Consider the following 12,958-nt stretch of genomic DNA (forward strand, 5'->3'; position numbering starts at 1 on the left):
GAGTTATTTGCTTTAAACAAAGGTTTTCTGCCTAAGACATTATCTGTGACTCAGGTTTGCCATAGGGATCAGTTCAGGGAGCCCAATGAAAGGAATGAATAATACTGTCTTTGATTATATCACAGGCATATCAACTCCTAAGCTAAGCTTTGATCAGTAGCTGTATGACAACTCTACCCACAATCAAGGTGCCTAGTCATTATCTAAATGTACATATTCATTGTCATTGATAAGAAGAAGGATTGTATGCTTTACATAGCAGGCACAGTTACAAAGTTGATATTTTCCTATAACATGTTTAAAGCTTGTCTTGTACTTTTGCCAGAGTGCAGGATCATACCACCTGTAAATGGCAATAAATAACTAGATTAAAAATCCAACCAAACCATGTCCCCTCAACATTGAACACACACACAAACACACACACAGTTGAAGTAGAAGGGGAAAAAATCCTTATTTCCTACTCTTCTATGTCAAAGCAACACATTGATTATGGCACATGACCTAAAAGAAGTAAAATGCATCCATTTCTCAGTAGTCTGTCCTGCTAGACAGACTCTATTTGATAGTTCTCTATCTGATATCTGTAACATAAAATTCCTAAGGAAATAAATTTAGTCTTCATTATTTTATGAATGTTTCACATAGTAAAATAACTGGCATCCTGAACTTGTCAATTCTTCTATACATTAGATTTAATAACTTCTTCCTCTGAAAGCTCAGTATTGGAGACTAAAAATTAACTGACATAAACTATTTCTTCTGAAAAAATTAATTTAGGAGTGTTTCACAGTATAGTTTGCTTTGCAAAGTAGAGTTACTCTGAATTGTATTACAGAATTTCTTTGATTATAAATATAGTAATATCATTTATTTTCTAGAGGACAAATGTATCTAATTTTTAATCATCAAATTTAATGGTCAAATTAAGATGGAAACTAAAGGGACAGTAGGTCATAACTGAGAATTTTATACAAATGTAAACATATCAAACCTTTATTTTCATATGTTTTCATGTCTGTTGCTATGAATTAATGTGAGTTGTTACAGCAACAGCTTATTTTAATCAACTTTTTATTAACTATTTTAAAAAGTGAAGAACACTATGATAATTTCACACTCCTAATATGTTTATGAATTGATTTTTTTTCAAATAAGATAAAACAGAGGTAATCTAAATTTTAAAAAATTATTTCTGTTTGATATCTGCTAAAAACATGTCTCAGCACTTGGTGAATTCTGTACTATAATACACCTAAGAATATTTTTAATGGATAGTAAGAATTAAGCATAGAGTTAGAAATTCTAAGTTTAGTAAATCCAAATTGCCATTTTAATTTTTTCCTTTATTTTCCTTTAGAACCTAAAATAACTCGTCCTCCTATAAATGTAAAAATAATAGAAGGATTAAAGGCAGTTCTACCATGTACTACAATGGGCAATCCCAAACCATCAGTGTCATGGATCAAGGGGGACAGTGCTCTCAGGGTAAGTGATGCTTATGTTAAAACATGTATACACAACATATTTTCAAATACAACAATCCTTTGCAAATTCAGTCACACACTTACAAACTTCTAGTATAAAATATTTTCCATGTACAACATTTTAACCAAACCTAAATATTTTAACCAAATCTAAATATTTTCCATGTACAATAATGTAACCAAACCTATACATATATATATATGCAAATTGTAAGGCATTCCAGTTGGGGCTGAGTCGGAGAGAAAAGAGATAGGGGCCAGTAGTGTTAAGGATGATAAAAGAGGCAGAGCAAAGCTAAGCTAGAGACTTCTTTGTTGGTTGGTCAGTTGGTTGGCATTTGGATCATTTATTTTTTTTAACATTGAATCTTTGAGACTCAAGAGGTTTTTTTAAGAAAAGGAACTAAGCTTCAAGTTTTAGACCTGACAAATAGCTTTTAGAAGGAGAGAGAAAGAAATGAGATTTGGAAGAAAAGGAATGAGAACATTCTGGAGTGAAGTTAGAGCATCAAGACTCAAGACAGGTGACCTTGACAATGACCTCAATCATATACAGTAGTCAAACTTGAAATACATTATTCACATCCTTATTTTGTACTGTTTTTGTATCTTATACCCACATTTATTGATTTATTACTATTCTGCATCATCATTGTCTCTTTCCATCCTTGCATAACCTACTATGAACTCAGTGAGGTCACAGACGATATATTTTTCATATCATAATACTCAGAGTATTCCAAGGGGGGGATACATATGTGTTGATCTCTATCAATTAATTGAAATACAGCATAATATCAATTAGCTTTGTTTTATTTAAAATAAAACAAATAATTTTCATTTTTATGATAATCTATATAATTTCTGGCTTTCCTTTTGTTATATTTTCTACAGTAAAAGAAGGAGTGGCTCTCTATATACTACTGAATTTAGATCCCCAAAGAGAACATAGATGTAATATTTTAATTATAAAGACCAGTTTTGTATTTTCTGTAGAGTTTTCCAACTTTTAAAAGGATCCCATATAGGCAGTAAGTACACTTGTTAAGAGCAATGCTTTTAATCAAACAAACTTGGGTGTGATTTTTTTAGATATCAAATTCTAAAATAAGGCTTGTTGATTTAGGATATCCAATAAGCCTTGGGGTCCTCATGTATTGAAAGAAAATAAAAATAACTATATCTTATGGTATTGTTATTAAAATTTATTTTTATAAGGGAGTCTTATACTATCTCATTTATTATTGTATGTTATCCATAATAAATGTCAAATAAATGTTAAAATAATATTTCTGATGAGTGATAATGATTATTTGATGAAATATAGCAAATATATCCTTGACAGACTCAGCTTCATGTAAAATTCATGTACCTGTCTCTGGCAGGAAAATTCCCGAACTGCGGTTCTTGAATCTGGGAGCTTAAGGATTCATAATGTACAAAAGGAAGATGCAGGACATTATCGATGTGTGGCAAAAAACAGCCTTGGGACGGCATATTCCAAACTGGTGAAGCTGGAAGTGGAGGGTAAGGAGCTGTGTTTCTTCTTACGACAGTGTTAGCAGAAGGCCTCACGCTCTACTGTGAAGGCTGTACTTCATCTTGCAAAACAGAGAGGTGGTAGGGAGTTTAGTGCCCTCAATTATTCCAGATATTAGGCCATCAAGTCAACACTCAAAAATTGAAAGGAGGGGAAAAAAGTTTCTTTGTTTAATAGGTCATATTCTATCTATATTCCATTAATTGACTGAAACAGACTATAGTACTAAAACAATAGGATACCATTTTAGAATATCTTCCTGGCTTGGACAACACTCCCTTGTTTACCAATTTGAAGATACTCATCTTTCTCAGCATGAAAGATGGGGTCTTAAAAATGTATCAAAAGAAAAATGTAACTTCTTTCCAGATTGTATTCTGTCACAAAAGTTAAGAAAAATAAAATACTGACTCAAAATGTGTAACTCCAAATGGTCCTACTTCTATGAGTTACACTGTCAAGATATTTTACATTTTTGAAAATGTTCCCTGAAGTCAATTAATTCAACAGCTGGTTGTGAAAGATCTTCACTGAGAAATCAGAATCCAGATTGAGCTAGGGATATTATCCATTTGGTCATCAGCTCCCTCTTGACATGAAATTATATCAATTTTGCTTAAAAAGAGAAACTTTCAGCATGTCTGAACTAGGTGAGGAAACTGAGTGCAAAACTTTTTCCACCTTTTCCTGTTTTAAGCCTTGGAATTAACCTCTCCGGTTCTCAATTTCCTTATCTGCAAAGTGGGGTTTATTGTGAGTATTCAGCGAGATAAGTTACTAGTAATAGTATTTAGCACAGTGTCTGGCCCTTTATAAACACTCAACAAATGTTAACTATAAGAATTATCACTTCCTTTTCTGCTTTACTGCTACCTGATCAATAAAGTGATTATCACACATTGACACAAATTATATTTCAATTGGGAAAGGCTTCACAGTTTCCCCTAGCTTACTTTGATGTCACCTTTCTCTTAAGCCAAAATTGACTCCTTCCTACATTTCTTCCTTCTCAATCACAGTTTTCTATTAGCTCCTGTAAGATTAGCTTTATTGCCTAGCTAGATATTCTCATAGCTTTAATGATCTTATTTCCATTAACTGTTCATAGAAAGGAATGAAATTGGAGGAAATTATGGTTGTCAGACATAAAAAGGATATATTTTTAGCACAGCTGCTAGAATTTAATATCTTTTAAATGATCAATGCTATTTAAAGCTCAGAATGCAACCACCACCTGATGTAACCCACTGAGTGAAAATTAAATAAACATACAAACACATTTGGTCACACTTTCAGACACAACGAATGTCTGCCTGGATTCAGTGTTTCCTTGAACTATGTGTGGAGGGATACAGAACAAATGTTAGCCATTTATAAACAATATCATGAAGATTTTTCTCTTCAAGGCATGGAATATGAGCCCTCTGATTCATAACATAAAACATTGATTGTTTAGGTTACTGTCTTCAAAGATAATGGAACAGTTTGCTTTAGTTTCGGCCTAGAGAAAATTATCACAAATCTCATTAGTTGGAGTTCGATTACACAGCTTAGTCTTGCCTTGCCATTTAGTTTTGTATCATGCCTATCAGTAAAACTGAATGCTCTCCTTCCTAACATTTAAACACTCATGTTCATTGTGTTAACAATTAATATATGCAAGACATTTTATTCGAGTTGCTAGTACTGAAAGCTCATAATATCATTTAAAGGTACTTTACCAGGATGTAATAAGCTTATTTTAGCACACATGTCTATTTCTATTTCATTCTAGTCCCTATTAAAGTAGACAATATACACAAAAACATGACATGCTTAGCACAACTGCTGGTATATACTATGCATTTAGTAAATACCATCAACTAAAATTATTACTATTAGAACATAAATATTGCAGCAAATCTGTTTGGGCTCTTGAAGCTCTGTGAGGTTGGCTTCCAGTTAAAGAAATAGTTGAGGCATTTCCACAAGATATAACACAGACACGACCTATTTAAAAGAAGGGTCAATTAAACCAATAACTCAGAGCAGGTAAAAAGGCAGTTAAGAAGTCACTGGAAGAATCCCAATATGCCTCCAAATGCCTGCTGTCTTGGCAACTGTGAGGGCTGAAGATGAAGCAGGGTCAGTCAGGACAGATGAACATTTGTTACGTATTGTGTCAGTAACGCTGCAAATTAGTTTGAGCAAATCAGAACGAGAGCCCTGTAAGTGCTATTTGATGCTGGGCTATATTTATGGCAAATAGGTATGCCAGGGAAAGACAGGGTTTGTCTGCTGTCGTGAGCATCTAATGAGGTTAACCTTGCCAGTTTATTTGGATTTGGTACACTACTGTGTTCACTAAACCTTAGCAGCCGTAACAAAGGTGAAAGAAAGAAATACCCTTGGACACGGAAGTGAAGTTCCCCCTCTAGACTGCCATCCTCAGGCTGCTGGGTCACTGGAATGGCAATGTAAAGATATTTTAGGGGATTTCCCTGGTGATTCAGAAGTTAAGACTCTGTGCTCCCCATGCAAGGGCCTGGGTTTGATCCCTGGTCAGGGAACTAGATTGCATATGCAGCAACTAAGACCAAGAGCAGTCAAATAAATTAAAAAAAAAAAAAATAGGCTCTTTGTTATCCTATCTTATTAAAGAAGATTCTACCTTTCTGCCTTGCCTTAAAAGGTTCAAAGAGTGACATGCAAAATTACTGATGGAACAATCCAATTTAACCATGACCAAACATGGATATCTTTCTAAGAGGATGAACACTGTGATGTCTAACATTTTAAAACACTAAACACTTTATAGGGATTATTTTTTTCATGTTTTAAAAATTAATTTTTATTTCTTTCTTTATTTTTGGCTGCACTGGGTCTTTGTTGCTACACTGGTTATTTTATTTAATTTTCACTAACAGTCAGTGAGGAAGGGCCTATCATTGTACCATTTTAGGAAACCAAGGAACACTTAGGGTAACTAACTCACTCAAGGTTGCAGAGATAGAGGCATCTAAGTAATGGAGTAATAACGAGTACAGTCTGTTCTGTTAAATAACAGGAGAATCATGTGTGACACTGTCAAGACTGGGATCAGAATGGGGATGGGGGAAGAAGCCAGAATTCTGTGAATGAAGGAGAATGGGAGCTGAAGAAGAGAGATAGTAGATGTAGATTTATTTTTTCCCAATAAATTTGGCAGAGAAAAGAGATGAGTCTAAAAGTGAGCATAATTGGAGGCCTCGTTTGCACACAGGTAGTGTGGTTTTGCATAATTTCTCTTTTTAAAAAGATTGAAATGTTTAAAAAAAATTTGGCAATGTTAAAATATTTATGAGAAGGAACCCAGAGAGAAGGAAAATTTGAATATACAGGAGAGAGGCTGAAAATTCAAGGGACTGTGGTACTGGAGAAGGTAAAAGAGATGAATCCAGCGACAAACATTTTATGGGGGTGACCACATGACCCAGTTTACCCTGTTCAAGGTTTACACCTGTCGTCCTAGAATAATTATTAATAGAGTCCCTCTTTTACTTTCAAAACTATCCTGGCTTCAATGGTAAATTACATGATTATTGCACTTAGACAGGAAGAAGAAACTTCCTTCGTTGTAATAGGAAGAAAGGAAAAAGGGGGTGTATTCCAGTATAAATGAGTTCATAAATTAGGTGGAAGGAATTTGAGAAAGCTCTGTTCTGATGGGCTCTGTTTCCTGTAGGAAGTAGGAAGTAAGATTATCTTCTGAAAATACTCCTATAAAGGGGGGCAGAGGGATGAGGAGGTTTTTAAATAGCTGTGGGGAATGGGGGAAATGACTCACAGGAAAACTAGGCTTGCTGGGCAACATGCAGGTTTCAGCAGAGAACAGGACTAGGAACACAGACTGGCAGCAATTTGCTTCATTCTAGGTTTTTCCTCCAGGGCTGCCCAGCAATATAGGTATAAGTCGGAAAAAGAAGAAAGCCAAATCCAAAGGCAAGATGTAAACATTGGAGCTTTGCCAGGAAGGAAAAGAGGGCAAGAAAGTTGAGGATATTGTGAGAGAATGCTTAAAATGATGACTTACGGGATCTTTATGTACTAAATACACAAACCTGGGATCAAACATAGAGGTCCAGCAACATGATAGACAAGATAACATGAAAATCTTCCTACTACAAATGTTCAGAAATGCCAGGTTAGTTTTATAACTCATAAGGAAACAACATAAATTTTCTGAAGTCTGGAATGAATAGAAATTTGAAAAGCAGAGCAGTAAGATCATGGGGTGGTTGGACATTGTCCTCCACGTAAGAAGACAGGTGCCCATTTCTGTAATGTGTAAGGTCAGATTTTAAGACTCTTAAAGGGACAGAAGTCAAATTCTTGTGCCCCTGTGAAGTGGAAGCTAGCATCGATACCTTGTATAAAGCTGAGAACCATAGAAGTGAAAAAGTGGGCCAGCAAAATTCTACCCATCAGCAAAGGAAGGCAATACAGAGGCTTGTCTATCTCTCCATAAGAAGAAAAATGAAGTTTTCTTATGAATGAATATCCAACACTCAGGACTATATCTCAATTATACTTGATTTTGAATTCACGCTGCCAGCACAGCCAGTTTAGGAATCCCCAGCTAGAGAAATTAACATACAAACTAGTCCTAGGTCTTCCAAAGAAGACATAGAGATGGCCCTCAGGCACATGAAAAGATGCTCAACACTGCTAATTAATACAGAAATACAAATCAAAACCACAATGAGGTATCACCTCACATTGGTCAGAATGTCTATTACCAGAACGTCTACAAATAATTAATTCTAGAGTGGGTGTGGAGAAAAGGAAACCCTACTATGCTGTTGAGAGAAATGTAAATTGGTGCAGCTACTATGGAGAAAGAGTATGGAGGTTCCTTAAAAAGACTAAAAATAGAACTACTATATGATCCAGCAATCCCACTCCAGGGAATGTATCCCGAACAAATGAAAACTCCAATTTGAAAAGATACATGCAGCCCAACATTCATAGCAGCACTGTTTACAATAGCCGAGACGTGGAAGCAACCCAAGTGCCCATCAACAAATAATTGGCTTAAGAAAATGTGGTATATATACACTGGAATATTACCTGACTATAAAAAAAGAATGAAATAAGTGTCATTTGCAGTAACATGGATGTAGAGAATATTATAATTAGTGAGGTTAAGTCAGACAGAGAAAGACAAACACTATAAGAGTCATATGTGAAATCTAAAATATAATACAAATGAATCTACATACAAACAGAAACAGATTCACTGACACAGAGAACAAACTTACTGTTAAAATAAGGTGAGGGTGGGACGTTCCGAGAGAATAGCATTGAAACACGTATATTATCATATGTGAAACAGAACACCATTCCAGGTTCGATGCATGAGACAAATGCTCAGGGCTGAGGCAATGGGATGACCCAGAGGGATGGGATGGGGAGGGAGGTGGGAGGGGGGTCCAGGAAGGGGAACACATGTAAACCCATGGCTGATTCATGTCAATGTATGGCAAAAACTACTACAATATTGTAAAGTAATTAGCCCCCAACTAAAATAAATAAATTTATTAAAAAAAAAAAAAGGGGGGGGGGAGAAGGAGGCAGGGAGGGAGGGACAAATTAGGAGTAAGGGATTAACAAACTACATAAAATAGATAAGCAACAAGGATTCACTGTGTTGCACAGGGGAACTACATTCAATATCTTTAACCTATAATGGAATATAATCTGAAAAAAATCACTGAATCACTTTGCTGTACATCTTAAACTAATACAATATTGTAAATAAACTATAATTTAAAGGAAAAAATCAGTCTCAGGTCAAAAATTTAACAACAGAAAACACTTTATACTTTTGAAAAACAAAACACTTTACACAGGTTAGGGTTTAGATAAAGCCACACTGAGGATGCATTCACAATGCAAAATTATCACATCCACAGGAAACAAACTGCCTTGAGTGAGAGGTAGCTAACACAATACATAAAGAGATTTAAGCCGCAGGAAATCCAATTAACAATACAATATAATAAATACTCTCAAATGAATATGTTAAAATGAAACACACAAAAGGAGAAACAACAAAAAAGAAAAATACATTAGGAAGAAGAAAGGCAAGTCTGATAAAGAATTAAAATATAATTTTAACAAGTGAAAAATATAAAGACTAAAGTTAAAATTCAGTGGATGGATAATGGTATATTACCCAAAGTAAGATTATCACAAAGTTGTTTATAACAGCAAATTTTTAAGTATAATTTAAATTTGCATCAATAAGAGGCTGACATTATGTGATGAAACTCATGTGGACCATTAAAAAGGATGAGATCAATCTATAAGTAGTAACTTCTATAACTATCCACCATATATGTAACTTGGGTATGTTTCCTATCTCTGAATTTAAGTTTCCTCATCTCTAAAGCAGCGGTAAAAATAGCACCTACCTCTTAGGTTGTTGTAGTGACTACATGAATTATTACTGGCACACAGAAAGCATAATATAATTATCAGCTGTCTTTATTGTTAACAATTAATACTTGTATAGTGGTTACCATGTACAAGTGAAAAAGAAAATGAAAGTTGCTCAGTCGTGTCCGACTCTTTGCAACTATATACAAGGCACTATCCTAGTTTTTAGAAATATTAATCCATTAGAAATATTAATGTGTTCATAAGTAAAAAAGTAAGTCAAAGAACAGTATGTTATATATTATACATTGGGCTTCCCTGGTAGCTCAGCTGGTAAAGAATCTGCCTGCAATGTGGGAAACCTGGGTTCGATCCCTGGGTTGGGAAGATTTCCTGGAGAAGGGAATGGCTACCCACTCCAGTATTCTGGCTTGGAGAATTCCATGGACTGTATAGTCCCTGGGGTTGCAAAGAGTCAGACACGACTGAGCAACTTTCCCTTTCATACACTGGAGTAGAAGTAGCAGATTATTAACTGTCATCATCTCTGCATACAGAATTACATGAGGGGTGGTTACCTTCCATCATACACTTTACATAGCTTTAGACTTGCTGAACTTTTATACAGAGACTTTTATAATTAGAAAGAATGAAAGCTCGTATTTATGCTTTGGAAAAAATTACTTCTTCCAAATATACTATTTTAATCAAGTGACATCAACCTTTCTGTTCATTGGTTTAATGTACTATTTTTGTAGTTCTGTTGCTCCATTCTGCTTTAGAACAAATTCAGGGAGGGAAAAGGTTTGGTCAAAGGCAATTGATTCCTATATTGATTAGATATTCACTACACTGGGGTACTGAACCAAAGAATGTTCAGGGTGGGGTCATAATAAACAGAACATGGAAACTGCCATTTCCTTAGGGGAAGAATTAATCCATAAAGACAGTAAGTTGAAAAAGTAAGGGAGCCAATTAGAGGGAGTAGGAAGTGAAAAGGTTCAGAGGGTGGCAGCTGTGGTGAATTCTCTTCTCGTTTGACTCTTCTTTCTTACTTATGAGCAGAAACCTAAAATTTATGATTCTGCAGTGGCTTGGAGGATCCCACCTAAAATTCCATTTGGGTTCTGATTTCTCAATGAACATCTTCTACACTTGGTTAGGTGTTATTGATTCATAGGCAAAATAAAGGTAAGTTTCCATAGAAAAGTGAAGCACTCCTGGGTGAGAACTATATAGGTATGTTGACTTGCCCTTGGTGGGGAAGTCTTTGGTTTCCCAGACCCCATATTCGCCTGGAAGGCAGAAAAGAGATGTCAACCTCACAACTGTGGAGGCTCTTCCCCTGGAAACGCTAACCCCTCTCTCAGGCACCTCTGTGACAACGGGCTTTAGGACAGCCCTCATGGCAGGATAGAGGAGGGCCAGAGAAATATGAAACATATCATGTTTCATAGAAAGTTTCATTTTCTAAGTGCTCATTTTAAAATATTTTACCATATTTAGACTGAATTCCCAGTCTTTGGTTTCTTACAACAAGCATTGGCTAATTTCTTGTTCCTTTATCATGCATTTCAATATATTAGGAATTGAGATTTGTCTTGCCCAGTTTAAAGGCAATCCTACTTTATTTGTGGCTTCTGCCCTTTAGCTAAGAAGGTTGCTTAGCTGTCTCCAAATATGAGAATGAATATACAATTATAGAACAAAGATGAATCAATCATATTTCCCAGAAAGATTTCCTTATATTTAACTTCAAATGTTGCTTCTGTTGAGATCACTTCTTTTAATTAGTTCCTCACAGAGGTAAAAATATCTTTTCCAGCAGCATAATTCCATGTAGCCTCACCCCTCACCCCCCACCCCTGAACAAGGATTCTTACTGCATTAGTTTTGTTTGATTGAAAATGGACAAAGTAATTTCTCAGGGCCCTACTGAAAAAATTACCTTCTAAGTCAAGAGACAGCCTTGTCTCTCTTTCCAACCTACTTCATGTTCTACCTTAGGCATGTGAGCATCCAAAGAAGGATTCATGCTGTTTCTCCTACGTGTCTTTAACTGAAACAGTTTTCCCCTGAGTACTCCCAAGTACTCAGTACTCCCAAGCACTCCAGAGTACTCAGTACTCCTGAGTACTCAGTGGCACAGCGATACCACCTTGAAGTATGATGATTTGAGTGACAGAGCTGGAGTTATCAAGGAGAGGCTGCCATCAAGGGAGGCTATGAATGACCTCTGAAGTACCAGAGTCTTATTTTACTTTCCTGATTTTGACCTGAGGGATATTCTTCCTTTAAAAAATGTGTTTCATAAACATCACAGAAATTAAATACGTTTAAGATGATAATGTAATTAGTCTTTTTATAGACAGAAAGATTATTGTTTTGAGATTTTTTTAGTCAATAGGAAAGATCTATTTTAAAAATTACAAATAGCTGATTTTCTTATATTTCCCTTACATTCTTACATATTTCCCTTAGAGTCCCCTTATATCCTTCAATTTAATTATTATGAAATGATTTACTTATTTGGAGATGAGCACTGATCTTACGCATTCTGTGACTATAACATTCAGACAGATCAAGCTTTATGTGTAGAAACTGGTTGAGTATAGAATACTTGAGAGCCCAGTTAAAATAGATGGATACTGGAATGGATTGGGCTCCCTGGTGATGGCATTTTCTATTACTACCTCATTTTCCCTTGGAGCTTTAAGCCGTTAAGGAAAAGACTGGGCAGAAGAGAGGCTAAAACCAAGAGTTCTCCGTCAGTGACCACCAGTGGGAAGAGAGAGCCCTAGAAGCAGATCTAGAAGAGAACAGAACCCTTCTAGGCAGAGGGTTATTGCAGGCTCCTCTAATGTTTAAACAACTCCTTGTTTGCAGGAGGCCTCAAAAATAGACCCATGTCTCCACACCTGGGAGAGGCATTTTGGGGAGTAAGGAGGAAAGGTGAGCCACCTGGCAAATTTAATTGGCTCCCATGCAAGAGTTCCCAACACTGGTCAGGGTGCCTTATTGCTGCTGTCAGTCCCTTTCTCTGCAATCTGAAAAGCTTCACCATATATCCTTAGGAATGACTTGCTCTGTGGGAGGCTTCTGTTGTTGATTTTTTGCAGACATACACAGTATAAAAATAAGTAGAATTCTAAAAGACCAAACAAATACATATGTACATAGGATGACCCCAAGGCAAATGTCAAGAGATCTAAGAGATCAGGACTGTTTTCAGAAATGTTACACTTCTGCCCATCTTCTTTCCCAGAGGTTCGATTTCCTTACTGCCTCTAGAAAAGTAGAAGTGAACATGTAATGTTTACACACATTTGATTGACTTTTTCCTTTGTTTATGCTGCAGCTCTTAATATGACAAATGCCACAGAGAGAGGTATTTAAACCCCCAATGTGTGTTGTGCTCTTAAAAATTGCAGTTTTAATAAAATTTGCAGTGGCCCTGTTCCCGGCATCAGTTCTACCTGTTTGATGCCACTAACAGGTTTGATTTGCTGTCATGATTACACTGTGTATTTAA

At 35.8% G+C, this 12,958-nt stretch overlaps 1 protein-coding gene across 6 annotated transcripts in view; it reads left to right on the plus strand.

Annotated features, from left to right (window-relative positions):
* Nucleotides 1-12,958, plus strand: part of MUSK (muscle associated receptor tyrosine kinase) — a 91,846-nt gene that overhangs the window by 20,742 nt on the left and 58,146 nt on the right. For 4 of the 6 annotated variants that reach the window (XM_081573934.1, XM_081573916.1, XM_081573923.1 and 1 more), the window contains exons 4-5: nt 1,361-1,488; nt 2,873-3,014. The exons of the other annotated variants lie outside the window; for them this stretch is intronic. In XM_081573934.1, the coding sequence (XP_081430060.1) occupies nt 1,361-1,488; nt 2,873-3,014 (270 nt within the window). The remainder of the gene's footprint in view (nt 1-1,360; nt 1,489-2,872; nt 3,015-12,958) is intronic. 6 annotated transcript variants of the gene reach the window in all.

This window comes from Giraffa tippelskirchi, chromosome 1 (genome assembly GCF_054371585.1).
Source record: "Giraffa tippelskirchi isolate mGirTip1 chromosome 1, T2T-mGirTip1v1.2.pri, whole genome shotgun sequence".
Taxonomy (NCBI): Eukaryota; Metazoa; Chordata; class Mammalia; order Artiodactyla; family Giraffidae; genus Giraffa; species Giraffa tippelskirchi.